At 42.6% G+C, this 16,017-nt stretch overlaps 1 protein-coding gene across 1 annotated transcript in view; it reads right to left on the bottom strand.

Annotated features, from left to right (window-relative positions):
- Positions 1–952: 952 nt before the first annotated feature.
- ETV5 (ETS variant transcription factor 5) overlaps positions 953–16,017 on the bottom strand; it is a 63,062-nt gene continuing 47,997 nt past the window's right edge. The window contains exons 10-13 of the mRNA XM_010376601.2: positions 12,406–12,474; positions 12,060–12,229; positions 6,691–6,792; positions 953–3,481 (exon numbers count right to left, since the gene is read on the bottom strand). Coding sequence (XP_010374903.1) covers positions 3,260–3,481; positions 6,691–6,792; positions 12,060–12,229; positions 12,406–12,474 — 563 coding nt within the window. The 3' untranslated portion in view covers positions 953–3,259. The remainder of the gene's footprint in view (positions 3,482–6,690; positions 6,793–12,059; positions 12,230–12,405; positions 12,475–16,017) is intronic.

The raw sequence follows: 16,017 nt of genomic DNA, 5'->3' as shown, positions 1-16,017 counted from the left end.
AGCATCTTTTCTTAATCTGTCGAAGCTAATGGGGTTTATGTGGCAGACATTCATTCCTCACAAGTTCCAATTCAAGCGGCGGTGCACCGATTCAGTCTCGATGTTTCTACACTTAGAGGCTTGTAAAACAGTAAAGAAAGATAGCAGATAAACCGACAGAAAGCCTTCTGTTCTAGGCTTGAAAAAAGGCTCTACTTTATTTCTCCACTGTAATAGGAGTCTTGAAAAGGCCAAATTAGAGGTGCAGAAAAAGGGTGAAATAAGAGCACTAAAAGCCATAATAATACTGCATACAACCCAGCAAACTTTATTTTCTTCCACATATTTCCCGAGTGATATATATATCAAGAGAAAAAGACAAACTTGGAGGAAAGGTTTTTACTGCTGCATGGCTAGAAAAAAACATAGTGGGCAAAACTTTCCTGAGCTTTTTTTGTTATTTACCAACCATTAATTGAATTTTTACTTGTCAAGAGCAAAACTTATTGGAGAAAAATTAGAAAATGAATGGTTTTAAGTTCTTATTGGTTTTCAAAGTATTCACATAAGGGGCTGAGAATAATCCTGGGACTCAAAAGGCCTAGACTACTTTGTAATCTTTTCACACAACCCAAAGCCAAACATGGGCTATACTTTAAAATAAAAAAAAAGTTACTAACAATTGGTGGCTCGGTGGGCTCAAGGGGATGAGGCAATCTCAGCTTACCATTGGCTGGGAAGAGGATCTCTTGACTTTCTACCTCTTTGGATTACATTTTTAGCTGGAGTTTAAGAGTAGTTGTCTACGTCTATTTCCAGGTAACAGAGTTCCCTAAACTACCCTCAATTCCACTGTCCACTGGTAAGGTTATATTGTTGAGAGGGCTAGGGTGGGGGCGGAGAGAAAGCCAGGGGGCTTTTGCCTGCTTTAAAATTAGACCAATGAGGGCAAGAAAGAGGCAGGTTCAGGTGCTTGGTAAACGAAAAGCAAACTTCTTTATTGTACACAGTACAGAATATAACGCAGCTTGGCAGGATGCATACGGCCCTGCGCAGGGGAAAGTATTTCAAATCAACTGGCAGGTTAAAGCCTTTCTGCACTGTAGACTTTCCACACTCTGGAAAAGAAGCAAACAAACAAACCCCAAAGAACCCCCGAAAAAACCAAAAACCATCCGGGAGGTGCATGAGTCCAATGGGAATGCAATGGTGATGCTGCTGTCCTACGCCCGGTGACAGCACAGGCCACGTAAGTTACAGCAGGGGAGGGGTAGCTCAGGCTACAGAGGATTATTTTCATATTGCTAAGACAGCATAAATCCATTCAAAAAAAAAAAAAAAAATCCAAACCAGGGTAAGTAAAGAAAGGAAAACCAAATCTATACAGCATTTACAACAAATAAATCTCTAGCCAGCTGGGGGTAAAATATGCATCTATGTATAGACTATGTGTAGGTTAAGAAAGCTATAAATATGGTTTAGAAAGAGTCCTTTGATTAGAGTACAACGCTAATTAAGGCCCAAGCTACAGGTTTACCACCTTTGTGGGCTAATTAGCTTCCAATAGAGGAGAATCTCACGTTTCCATAGCTATAAAGTGCACCCCTTACCCCTGTGAACCTCTTCACAAATGTGCTGTCCGTCATAAGGGGGACAGTTTGAGACTGTGGAGTGCTCCATTGATAGAAAAGCAGTTCAAACATGTGTCTCTCACTCACGGAGTCAGCACTGCCTCCTTCACATACGAGGAACAGTGTAGTCCTTCTTCATGTGCTAAATGTCATGGGGAGCACAGAATTCTACCAGCAGAGCAGGCAGCAAGGTACCACCAGTAACTTTTCCTCTACTTTGAGCTCAACTTTCACGTAGCTTTAGCTTGGTTGTTTAAAACTTTTCCAATATAATACAGCAATGAGAATAATTTCTTTTTTAAAAAAGGCAGGAATCTAGAATGCTAGCACTGTTGCTTACCTGTCAGTTACACACGTAAGTCTCAAACCCTACTGAATCATACAGGTAGGGTCTAAAGTCCAAGATTTAAAGAAAAAGGAAAACAAAACAAACTGATGAAATGGAAATTGTCATCAGTCATGCCCAGGGAAGAATCCCAAGGGTTCTCGCCAGGTGACCAGGTTTCCAAAGGACATGACACATGTTATATACATATGCTTTCCAGAGAGGGCATGTTAGTGAACATGGGGAACTATACACAGAGAATCTAAGCTTGTGTCCAGGCTGCCCTGCACACTTCAAAAATGTACAACTCAGGTGCAAATGTTCCATCAGGTTGTCTGGTGCAGAAAGCACAAAGCAGGCAACATGGTGGGCTTTCACATGGCCAAGGGGAAGCCTCAGCAAAGCCCCTCTCAAGCTGCAGTATCTTCATAAGTTGGCACGGCCCTGGCTAAAGGACACAGTGCACAGTTACCAAAAGGTTTTTGTTTTTTGTTTTTTTGCTTTAAATACCAAAACTACAAAAATCAGTTTATAAACTGTTTTTCCAAAACAACCACCAAAACAAAACAATCCCCCAAATCAAGGCAAAACAAAATACTGTCAAAAGTGTTAATCGCCCTTCTCCTAAAATAAAAGTCATCCACACTCAGCCATGTGATTGGGAAGAGAAAGGGTGCTTGCTCTACTTGGCGACCACATGGCTGATGGTTCCCAAGAGTAGCCATGGTTTATGATTTTGAGAACCACGGAGTGGGCTACAGCTGTTCTAACTGCCCCCCCTTTTTCTAGACAAGGGGTAATATTTCAGATTCAGCTAGAAGAGCTTTCCATTGTTTAAGATACATTTTTAACCCTTAATGGTTTGAGCCTCCCCAACTTAGCCTACTTACTTTTCTATGGGTTTGTGATTTTTCGACAAATTGTGCAAATCAGAGCCCTTCTATGTAAAGGCATTTAGTAGTCCATGATCGATGCAGATTGTCACATACTGTGTCCCGTTTTGCGGGTACTAACCTGAACAAGATATTGCTTTGCATATATTGTCCATGGTAAGGAGACTCCATTTTGATCTCTTCCCAGAAACCTCATCAGAATCAGAGTTGAGGCACCAGCCTTTTGGTGGTTTTTTGCCCCTCCCTGTTCCCACTCCCCAGCCAATGTATCTGTCTTTAAGGGTGCCAATCCAGAGACGACTTGGGTTCTCCAGATAATACTCAAAGGGCAAGCTTTAGGAACAGTCAAAAACACAAACAAAACCACTGCCCTCGTTTGCCTGAATGGGAACTGCTAGCTCTAGGGTCTGGCCACTCTGCCACTCAGAAACTTAGTAAGCAAAGCCTTCGGCATAGGGGAGGCTGCTGCAGCGGTCCATGTCCAGGAGGTAAGCAGGGCTGTCTTCAAAGTGGGTCAGCGGCAGGGTGTCCTCCTCGCTGAGGTGGCACTCGGACTCTGCCTTCAGGAACGGACGCTGGTTATCCGGGAAAGCCATGGAGAAGAGGGCATCTGGGTCACAGACAAATTTGTAGACGTATCGCTCTCCAGCCACCTGAGGGAGAAAACACACCTTACAGGGCCCAGTTGGAACAGGGCATGGGATCAGGGGAAGAGAACAAGGTATTCCTAAGTCACAAAGCCAGGGACCAAAGGAGCAGCTGATTACCCCCATCACTCAGACTTATTTTGAGAAATCCTGGGAACCTATTAGCTGCCAAGTATTTTACTGACACTACAGCAGTTAAAAAAGAAGGTATCTGAATTTCAAATTCACACTAGATGGACTCTTAAAAGAAAATTCCCACTTTCTGTCTTCCAGTGACAGCTTTGAAAGCATGGTTATACTGAGCCTGGAGTTTGGTGTTCCAAAAAGGTGTAAGGACTGATAGGTGCAAGGCAGAAGCCTGACCATATTTTTGGTCACCTCCAGAGTTTACAGTCTTCACAGTATGGCCTTGTTATTTTGAAAGGTTAGAAATCTGATGAGAGAGAGCCTGTACAGAAGCCTTAAGTCTGTTCTGAAGCAGAAAAGAATTGCTTTTGGCTTACCCTGCAGTTTTAAATGACTCATCGCATGGCTCTGTCACACTGAGGGAACCGCTAACTACCTTTCTATGGGTTTTCTGCATTATTATATTAGAAGCAGAAGGTCTTGGTTATTCAAGGGCCTCATGGTATGTGGCCGATGAGCCATCTGTGTCAATGGGATCACCTTCTCTCTGCTGGTTGTTTAGCAACAGTACAAGAGGCATCTAATACCGAAAATCAAACCCAGTAATTGGCTTCTGTCTGGCGACGCAGAGGGGCAAGGGAAGGCACCCAAATTACTGATAAGATAAACATTTTAGATTTAAGAATTCAAACTGTTGAGTTTAATCTTGCCCTTCAGTCATTCTGCTGTGATTCTAAAATCTTTTTTTTAATTGAACAAGTATGGCTCTGCTTCCAAATCTCTATCAGTCAACCATCTCTAGTTAGTGTTGTATGCCAGTTTTACCTTAAAGCCCAGCCCTGAAAATTAGTTTGTGTGGAAGAGTGAGGCAGGAGAGCACAGTGGAAATAATCCTAGATCAGAAGCCGGGAGCTGCCAGCTTCCAGTCTTGGTTTAGCCACTAATGAGTCTTAACCTCTGTGAACCTCAATTTTCCCTTCAAAAATGGAGGGTATGGCACTACAGCTTTTCTAAGTCTCTCTACACACTGACGGGCTATCATTCACCTTTTAATCAGCTCTCATTTACTCGTGAGTCATATAACAAATAAAATAATAACCCCTTCCTTACATTGGATGGCACATTATTATTTCTGAAATATTTTCAAATATATTACCCTGTGGGATTAAAGCAAGAATTATTATCTACATTTTTATTAGAAATAGAGGCTTTGGGAGATTAAGTGACTATCTACATTTTTATTAGAAATAGAGACTCTGGGAGATTAGGTGAGTTTCCTCAAATCATACAGCCAACAAATTGAAGTGTTAGGATCTGCGCCCACGAAGCCTCATTCCTGGGCCTTCCTGTACTCTTTGCCTATTTATTCTCAGAAATGAAGTTCTCTTCTACTCCCTTAGAAAACACAGAAGCTAGTCATAAGGACAGCTCATTTCCATTGGTTCAAGTTACTGTGTCCTGGGTTGCATCTCCCCGTGTTGGATGTGGAGTTGGGAACAGCAAAGGAATGATGGCTCTCCCACCTGAACTTAGGATTTGACCTGATGATGTCAACTCTAAGGAGGACAGGGGACAATGTGGGGTGGCTGCTGATGGCTATGGCGTTTCTTTTTGGGGTGATAAAATGTTCTAAAATTGATTGTGGTAATGGCTGTACAGCTCTGTGAAACCACTGGACCGTATACTTTTAAAAAAGGAGGGGTAGGGTAGCGGACCACCTGTCCTACAGCATTTAACTCTGTGTCAAGCACTGAAGTTAAACCTCAATTTCTAACCCAAGGGAACTCATACTCCAGTGGGGGGTAGCAACAAGAAAAGAGTTATTTGAGACACAGTGAGAAGAGCAGTGGTAGGAACAAGTACTGGTGCCATCAGAAGCAGCAAAGGGGACCACCCAACCCATCTGAAATGGAAAGGTGATGACTGAGACAGAAAACAAGGAAGGGCTGGCCAGGTACTGAGAGCATTAGGAATGTTCTAGGTCTTAAGGAAGATGTAATTTAACATGTGTTTTCCATTTTATGGTATGCTTGATAATGTACATGTATGTAACATGTATTCTCTGGCAAACAAATACTGCATTAAAGTAAAAGGTGGCTATGCTAGTGAAAGCCGTCAAGTTTGAGTGAAGAAACGAGAGCTGGGTGGTAACCAGAGTGGGAATAGCCTCAGAGGCTGTATGAAGCACTAACAAGTCTAGAGTTTATCTAGAAAATCACAACGAGCTGTTGAGTATTTTTTAAGGTGGCGAGGAGAATACAGGGTCACATTATTACCCACCTATGAGAAAGAGGAATCTGGCGTCTTGTAGACAAGTTCTCAGCAGTTTTGCCCATGCTTCTGCCAAGTTCATCTTATTGGCTACTGCCAGGTAGACTGCCTCAACATATAAATGACAGGATCTGGGCAACTGTACATTACGAATCTGGTAGCTAAGAAAGACTTGCCATTCCCATCTTCTACTTCTCCATGGGATGCTGAGACTGTGGCCCTCGCTACCTATCCCACTAAGATTTTTGTACTGATTTCCTCAAAATATGCTTCATCCTTTATGCCACAAAGAGCAACCTGCTACCAGGTGACTCTGCTGTCATTCTACAAACTTTGAGTTTTTAACTTCAGTTCCAGTTTCTGTAAGTCTGAAAGAAAAATCAGATGTTCTTATTCCTCTAACACTTCTGAGCGTATCAAACTAACAGATTTGGAAGTCTAGGTGTTTTAACAACTAGAGACTTCAACCAAGCTGTTGAAGTAGAGACCTTCAAGCTGATTCCCTGGAGTCCCTTTTGGATACAACAGTTGGCCTAAGTTTCTGGGAATTCTCATAGATAGAGGCAGTTTCGGGAAAACAGAGGAGCCTAATTTTCCATTGTGTGTTCTACATTCAACTTCTAGTTTCCACATACCCAAGAGCATGAAACGTACCCTATATCTCATTTGATTCTTGTCTCAAGATTGTTTCCTACCACAGAATCACTTAGAGGGCTAACATTTTCTCCTAGTGATGACCACCAGTCTCACTACAGAAGCCCTCGACTTTTTCCTTAAAAGAGACCAGAGTGGGCTAAGGGTCTTGTATAATGGCTCACCTTCTGCATGATGCCCTTTTCATAGTAATAGCGGAGAGAGCGGCTCAGCTTGTCATAGTTCATGGCTGGCCGGTTCTTCTGGATGCCCCAGCGCCGAGCAACCTGAAGAGACAGTAAGGTGAAGAGCAATGAAAACGCATTCCCTGGGCCCTGTGTTCTCTCCCAATCCCAGCAGAGCCAGTTCTGTAACCTGATTGCTTTGGTCAATGATCCACTACTCTGACCTGGAAGGGAAGGCATTTAGCTCCTTCCAGACCCAATGTTCAACAAAGGTGATGATTCAGTGACGACTACTAAGAGGTGAGACCTAGAGATGGAAGAATCCTAGCACTTTAAGATTGCAGAGGGCTTGGCTAACATCCCAGAGGATGTAGGCCCTCTACTGTTTCTCCACGTATGAATTATTGACCAATACCCATAGACCATTAACATGTTGCCATTAAGTGCTATGGTTTCTGTAGCAGTCAATAAGGAATAATTAGAATGGTCATTCCTGAAACATTAGAAACACACTAGTGAGTTGCTAATGGGCCAGCAGAGCAAAAGTTCAATTCTAATAAGATTGGAGGGGGGCTGGGAGATGTTTACTTATTGCAGCTCACGGACTAAGGGGGAATCAGATCATTTCAGCCTGCTGCCATCCAACCCCACGCTCCCAGCAGACTTGCAGAATGGACATTAAAGCATGTAGCACCATTATCCACTTAATGAAAAATTAACAGGGCTTTCCAAACAGTTCTGAAATGCATTATATCCAACCCAGTCCACCTGAGGTGTGCTGACAGGGCAATATAATTGGAGCGCTGGGCACAGAAGCCTTATAGCAGGAAAACTTCCTAGTAGAGTTTACCCAATTATCACGGCAGCCAAGCAATTTCTGTACTCAAGCATATCAACTCCCAAAATCCTACTTATGAGAATGACTGTCAAGGTAGGAGAATAACCCTGAAAATGTGAGTTCTACTCAGAGGTTTTCAAATGTATGCAAACCATGGGTCAGGGGTCATGTTTTGAGCATTTTAGGTCAGTTTTGGAAACTTAAAAAAAAACAAAAAACTAAAAAACTATATTCCTTCGATATTTTATTTTTATCTTCTGAGATGGAGTCTCACTCTGTCACCCAGGCTGGAGTGCAGTGGCATGATCACGGCTCTCTGCAACCTCTGCCTCCCAGGCTCAAGTGATTCTCTGGCCTCAGCCTCCCGAGCAGCTGGGATTACAGGTGTCCGTCGTCATGCCCGGTTAATTTTTGTATTTTTAGTAGAGATGGGGTTTCACCACGTTGGCCAGGCTGGTCACAAACTCCTGACCTCAAGTGATCCACCTGCCTCAGCCTCCCAAAGTGCTGTGATTATAGGCATGAGCCACTGCGCCTGGCCCCTTCGATATTTTAAAAGCCAAATGTTAGACACGGAGTAGGAGGCAGAGAGAAAACAGCATTTCACATAAACCTTTTCCTTAAAATATCTGGGCAGAATGAAAGCAACATCTTCTAAATTCAGGATTCTAAAATGACCTTGAATAAAAACCAAAAATTATCTGATAAGAATGCATCTCTCTTAATTACAATAATAGCAATGATTCTACTCTGCCTTGCAAGAAACCCTATGAAAGTTCAATTTGTTCAATTGCTTCATGTCCCCACAGGAGACACCATGTCTTGGGTCTCCTCTTTTCTCCATATGGTACCCACTCAACTCTACCTTTGAAACAGCCGAAAAGGCGAAATTAACCAAAAATTACATCCTGGTGACCGGGCGCGGTGGCTCAAGCCTGTAATCCCAGCACTTTGGGAGGCTGAGACGGGTGGATCACGAGGTCAGGAGATCGAGACCATCCTGGCTAACACGGTGAAACCCCGTCTCTACTAAAAAATACAAAAAACTAGCCGGGCGAGGTGGCGGGCGCCTGTAGTCCCAGTTACTTGGGAGGCTGAGGCAGGAGAATGGCGTAAACCCGGGAGGCGGAGCTTGCAGTGAGCTGAGATCCGGCCAGTGGACTCCAGCCTGGGCGACAGAGCGAGACTCCGTCTCAAAAAAAAAAAAAAAAAACAAAAACAAAAACAAAATTACATTCTGGTTAGAGAAGATAAACATTTAAAACCAATAGAAATAATGGTAAGAAGAGAAATCTGCTAACCTAATAATATACATCATTGTATCCTGTTCAGAAATGCTTTATAAAACTAACCTTTAACTGCTGTCTGCCACAAGTGACACAGGAAAATTTCAAAGAAGCCCAGCCTCATCATTTTACTATGTTAAGGGGTGGAAAACAATCTTTGAATATTCTTCAACTTCAGCGGCCACCTCTCAGCTGTCACTTGCATATGCAATTGCTTACTGGAGAAAGGTTTGGTATATGCACAGATTTCAAAGCAGCTCTGGTAGCCATAGTTACTGACTCATCCTCTCGGGCCAGAGCCCTGTGATTCTGTAGCCCTCACCACGGCTGTTCCTTCTACAGTAATGCATGGTGCGGCTCAGCTCCAGAGCAGCTGGGAATTAGGGCTGCCCCTCTTCTGGGATCGGGGAGGCAGGCAATAGCTTGTCATCAGATCTTTCTTCTCTCTCTAGTTACTTTGGTAGCACATATCCTGAGGACTGAGGCTGAAGGAGTTAACGGATCTACCTATTCCTCTTCCCCTTAAAAGAGAGAGCAGCCACAGCCCAGGGAGTGGCTCTTTCTAGCAGCCCATCCCTTCAAACCTCCCAGCAGCAGTTATCTGCCACATGTTCAACAAACAACCCTACCCCCCAAAATATTCATTAATGCAGATTCACAGTTAAAATGGCTCCAGATTAAAGCCGAGTCAGTCATAATTGAGAGGGTGCTAAGCTGGATGACTATCAAAAGACATTTGATTAGGGGGCCTGCCAAAACGCAGTTCTAAAACCACAATTTCCATGCACAGTGTAATGGATATTATGGATAATTACCCAGAGTGCACTACTCAGCCACACAGCTGCCTACAATTACGTCCCCAACAGCTTCCTCCTCCGCTTCACCCTTCAAGCTCCCCCATGACGACTTCTTACAGCTTTTTCCAGAAGCTGGTATCTTCCTGACATTAACAAGAACAGGGCCCTCACAGGTATACAAGGAAGGGCGGGGGGGAGCTCAGCAAATGTCACCTGTCCTGAGGCTAACATGCACATGTGGCACCCAACTGATCCTGGGTGAAGAGAAAGGAACATCTGGAGCTTAGGGAAAGCTTGGGGACTTCAAGGTGGGGTGGAAAGCACCATTTCCTGAAGAAACAAAGCTGCCCGGTCAACCGAGGGAGGCTCAAGGACACCACAGGCTTCTCACATGACTTGGCTGCCTGGCATTTATGAGCATTCTGTATTAATATTAGTTTCTTTATTAAGTAAGAAAGCAGGGGCCCTTTGCCATCTGTTCATCATTCTCTATGCCACTGGTAGGAGTGCAGAAGATTCAATAACAGCTTTACCAAGGGTCATAACCAGGTTTACCTGCAGCTGGACGGCCTGTGCTTAGGCCCGAGGCAGTGGCAATAAAATAATAAAAGCTCCTGTTTATGAAACAAGATAGATCAATAAGGGCTGCCCACATGACAGAACTACTTTCAGAAAGCCTCAGTGAACCTAGGTGACACGCTTTTCTCAAACTTCACATAAACCAGGCCACGTTATTCGGAAAGCAGTGAGCAGAGGCATGGGCCCACGTGGGGCGGATGGCTCTCTAGGGGTGCTAGAAGCCTGAAGCATGGCTCTGCTTCTACATAGCAGGAAAAAACCACGTAGGCACTAAACTAACACAGTGGCACTCAACTCCAGCTCTGAAGGTAGACTGAACCAAATAGAAGCTGTTTAATTAGTCCATCTAGAGATGCTGACACATTTCCATTCTCGTGAGTGAATATAAAACAGGGAACACATATGCGTATCTTGTTTTCTAATTCCTTTAATGAAGTCTGCCTTCTATCAATCAGGATTCTTCATAAATTTCCAATCCATATATTCTCCTCCTTTTCCTATTTGAACCATTAGACCACTTTCTTCTTCCAAACCAAGTCTCAGGTTGCTACCTCCTCCTGTTAACCCCATGCCAACATATTTCTTTGGTGTGCTAAAGCGAGCCCTAGAGTTAACTGAACACTGAAAACAGCAATTCTCGTTCAAATGCTTTCTAAGAGTGTCTAAGAGTGTTGTTCCCAATTTAATTATACCCAACCCAAAGATGCCTTTTGATCTGCTGGTTTAATTTATATGCCTAAGAACATGCTACTAAAAGAAGCATATGTCAGTTTTTTTGGGCAGTTATTTCTGTTCCATTTATAATCTCTCTAGATTCTAAATCAAACAGAAATTAAAAATCAACCCCTTTAGAATATGCTATACTGAGAGCCTGATTTAATTTACTTTGTTATGTGATATTCAGGGAAGGGATTCTAGGGTGTGTCTTCTCCACTGAAGAAACGGTACTGGTTCTGTCAACAGAGTTATTTCCGTTCTAGGCACAAACACAGTAACAATGTTTTTTTCCTATTAAAATAATTGAGGTTTGTATCATCTCTCAACTACTCTATTATGATGTCACATAACACACTTTTATTTTTTTGGACACAGGGTCTTGCTCTGTCACCCAGGCTCAATCGATCCTCCCTGCCTCAGCCTCCCAAGTAGTTGGGACTATAGGCACACACCACCATGCCTAGCTAATTTATTTATTTATTTATTTTATTTTTTGTAGAGATAAGGTTTTGCCATGTTACCCAGGCTGGTCTCAATCTCCTGGGCTCAAGCAATATAGTTGCTTCAGCCTCCCAAAATGTTGGGATTACAGGTGTGAGCCACCGTGCCCGGCCATAACACACCTTAAAAAAAAAAAAAAAAATCTAAGCTCATTAAGATTGAGTCACCTCTGATAATTTTATTTCTCCAGGCCACAGCCATTTGAAATACACTGTGGGTAGCTGTATCCTGTAATATATTGTCAAAATGTCATACAATATGTTCATGTAGCCTCAGAGACAGACTATGGCCTACAGGGGCTAAGACCAAAACAAGTCTGTATCATTGAAACAATACTTGAAAAAGACTTTCCAAGAGGGACACCATATCCTATTTGAATATAAGACTTCATGATCTTGCTCCCTAGATTTTGCAGAAGTGTTACAAATACTTTTAATGTATTCTACAGTGGAGAACTCTGCCTGTCCATGCATTATAAACTGTCCCATTAATAGGAGGGATACTGCCAAGCCCAGTGGCCAGGCCAGAGTATGAATGAGAAGGAAAAGCAGACTTGACACAATAAGAAGCCTCAATGGAAATCTAAACAAAAAACACCATCATCAACAACAACAAATCAAAACCCATCTGAGTTCAGCATCCAGTGCATACCTCTTCCGGTTCTATCAGCTTGAACTCCATGCCTCGGCCTGTCCAGGCAATGAAGTGGGCATTGGCTGGGTCATCAAGAAGGGTGACCAGGAACTGCCACAGCTGAAGGGAACCTCGCCTCTGGTAAGGGGGCCCCTCTCGATACATGGTAGGCTCCTGTTTGACTTTGCCTGTTTAGGACAAGGACACATCACACAATAGCTTAGTCCTAAGTTTCTCAGGTGGTTGGGACAAAAAGGAGTTATTCATGCTGATTTGATCACTGGACTTGGGAAGAGAGTCATGGCTGAGGTGTTCTGACATCTGCCAACCTCTACCTGGCAACAAACCTTGGATGGCTACTTACCTTCCAGTCTCTCAGGCACAACACAAGTGTCGTCAAAGTATAATCGGGGATCTTTTTCATATGAAAAACCTGAAAGAGAATTTAAAAAGAAAGACTACATTGCTTAACAAATTCTGTGTTGTACTAAAAAACTATGGATTTAAGGACTAGAGTGGGATCCTGTCATTTCAGACCCTAAGTCCTACTGCTGTATCTATGACAGACGGAATGTTCAGGGACTTCGAGAGGGCTCAGGCATTCCGATTCTGATGTAATCACCTGCGCCTCAGTCAGAGCCGCATCAATTCCTGCTTTTACAGCTAAGGCTGCGGGGAAGTGCTGAGTCACCAGGACGTTCCTTCACATTTTGCTTCTGAGGTCTGCCTGGATCAATGTTGCTCTGACTAAGCCTTTACATCTGAAAACACATCTCTATTTCAGTTGGCCTAGCTGGATGGATTTGGTTCATCTGTACACAGACCTGCCATTTTCCTTTTAGCTAAAATTAATTTCAACCTTTCCTATAAAGTCATCCAAGCTACTCACATACCTCATTCAATTACGAAAGAACTTGAAGGGTAAAGAATGTTGCCAAAATGAATAAAGACTTGGGCCTGTAGAGGATTTCGAAAGCAGTATTGGAGGTATTATTACCAGACACAGTGGAGAGGATCTGAAAAGGCTTTCTAGCAATGAAACAAATTCATTGTATAGATGACAAAACAGAGGTCAAGAAGGAGGAACTGGCCCAACAACACATGCAAAGGAAATAAAAGAAGGCAAGGCAAAAAGTTAAAGGGCTCAAGAAGGAAGGATGGCCTGACAGTCTTCCTCCACAAACCCCTAATATACATTCGGTGCTAACCACCATGTCACTAGGCACCCTGTCAAGATTGGTTTAAATCAAAGCCAGGTAACAGGTAACTTTGATGGGGGTTCCATCCCTCCTTGTAGTTTAGCCTGTGTCAAGGTGTAAGGTCTCCAGTGTATATTCCTTTACCAGCACACATCTTAGGAGAATGCCCCAGGGCTCCTGTCTGATAAGCGGTGCTTCCCTGTGCTCTGTTTTCCCTTCAGTTCACCTGGCTCATAGTACAGGTCTATGTGTGTTGGATATGCAGTATGGGCAGGTAGGTGAAAAGGCTCTGCAATGAAGGACTTTCATTAGAGTCTGAGAAGGATTCACTACGACTTGAAAAATCCATGAGGCTGGGCATGGTGGTGAGCAATTATAATTATAATTCCATGAGCAATTATAAGGATGATTGCACCTGTAAAAGTTCAAGGGTTCTGAATGAGGATAGGCATAATAACAAGTGCTATGTGGCTTATGGAGGAGTAGGCAATAAGTGATTTTAGATCGGTTTGTTGAAGACAAATAGCCTGTAATCCCAGCACTTTGGGAGGCCGAGGTGGGTGGATCATGTGAGGTCAGGAGTTCGAGACCAACCTGGCCAACATGGTGAAACCCTGTCTCTAGTAAAAACACAAAAAATTAGCTGGGCATAGTGGTGGGCGCCTGTAATCCCAGCTACCTGGGAGGCTGAGGCAGGAGAATTGCTTGAATCTGGGAGGTGGAGGTTGCGGTGGGTGGAGATCACGCTATTGTACTCCAGCCTGGGCAATAGAGAGAGGCTCTGTCTCAAAAAAAAAAAAAAAAAAAAAAAAAAAGAAAAAAAAGAAAGAAGGAAAAATCCATGAGTAAAGGTGCCAAGATATAATTTTGCCATTCTTTGTTTCTTCAGTCAACCCAGATCAAGTAGCTTCTTGGCAGGACCAGCACCATTTTTAAGAGGCCTGGGACTGAAGAAACTCTGCACAACTGAGACTGTTTTGAGGTTTGTATTATTCATTTTTTTCTCAGCCCTAAGCATTAGTTCTCTGTTGCTTAAGGATATCAAAGGAAGTCTATTTTATTGACATTTATATATTATTTAATCCACTAAGTATTTATGCCAGGCATTGTGCTAGAAGGGAGTCAGTAGCCAGGCAAATATAGACTTGGCCCTTGTTCTCATGGAGCCTGTATCTCAACTGGGGGAGACAGACAATAAAGAAGAAAAGGAAACAAGAGGTGGCGCAGCACTGATGGACCCCAGTCAGCTGTGCGATCTCGAATAAATTAATCTCTGTGCTCCAGTGTCCTCATTGCAGCAGATAATTCCTACCTTATGGTGTTGTTATGAGAGTTTAATTGAGTTAGTATCATTCAACTGATCTATTTCTCTATCTTCATACCAGAGTGCCAAGAGTAGCTCCTGGTACATAAGTGTGTAATAAATGATAGTTAAAAAAATAAACAGTCATTGTACATTGTGTTGAGGGCTATTAAGAAATTAACTGAATAATGTGAGAGCTTGATCTTATATCCTCCATGAAAGATTCTAAATTCCTTGAGGACAAGGATCGTATCTTGGTATCTTAGTGTCCTCATGGCACCTTACACATAAGTACTAAATAAATATTTGAATAAATGAGAGGTTTTATAGTCTTCATTAAAAAATATTTAACAATATAATGCTAACTTTCAAGTCAGGGATTTAATGACTCCTGATAAATTTGTTTTCCAATTTGGCACTCAACTGACTTTTATGACAAACTGGTATACTCTGTATTACCAAAAAGACTTTCATAATCCACTATGCTTCAAATATTTTGCCTTGTCTGGCAGAAAGCTATGTATTTCCCGATCTTCCATACGTATTTTGATATTCTGGTGATGTTTTAATGGTCTTATTATAAAGTCATTACAAGTGAACTACTTCAAAGTTTACGTATCTGTCAAACTTGCCATGTTATTTTTAGAGTTCTTCTCCTCTAAGGTAATCACAGTATGTAGAAAAAAAATACAACCACCTACATCTAGATGAAATTCTCGGTTTGGTTTTCAAAACTAATCAGATAAAGGTCTGCCTATAAGAAGTATCACTTTGGCGTATTTTGTGGTTTCTAGTCATTGCCACATGCGGTCCTCTACACCATCTGGAAGATACTATTGGTTTAAGTGAAATTTAAGTCAGTTGAATTTGAGCCAGCAGTTATATCAGTTGTGGCCACAATCATCTCATCACTCAAATAAAGGTGGCAGGAAGGAAGACCTGTTTGAGGAGCAAACTAGAAACGAAAGACTCAAAACGTTATTATGCAAGGACTCCAGGTGAACACTTAAGGCAGGATGGCTATCTTAGCAATCACAGATGCCAATCAGAAACACTTGTTTCATTAACTGTTCCACAGGCATCTGTGGTCAAGCCTGTATAAGGATAGGAAAAGCATGTCAGGGTAATTTAGAACAATTAAAAATGCTGGATTCTTTGAAACTAACTTCTTTGATGTGTGTGAAGTCAGGGAAAGGAATGGGAAAGGGTGGAGGGAAAACACACACAAATGCACCAGATAGTCTGTGTGTAGTAAGCAACCCAATGCCTTGCTAAAAATATTTCCCTTAAGAGCATGCTCTTTCCTAAATGTTGTAATTATGCAAAATGTTTTCCTCCCTCTCTTCCCCGACTCCCTCCTAGTTTGCCTGCTGCAGACATCAACTGCTTTTGTAGAAACATTCAGGAACCTCAGAGAGCCCCAAGCAGCTGTGCCCATCACAGCCAGTGTCCGGGAGACAGCTCTTCCTTTCCA

The sequence above is a fragment of the Rhinopithecus roxellana genome, chromosome 1 (genome assembly GCF_007565055.1).
Source record: "Rhinopithecus roxellana isolate Shanxi Qingling chromosome 1, ASM756505v1, whole genome shotgun sequence".
Classification (NCBI taxonomy): Eukaryota; Metazoa; Chordata; class Mammalia; order Primates; family Cercopithecidae; genus Rhinopithecus; species Rhinopithecus roxellana.
This window is presented reverse-complemented; position numbering and strand designations above follow the sequence as displayed.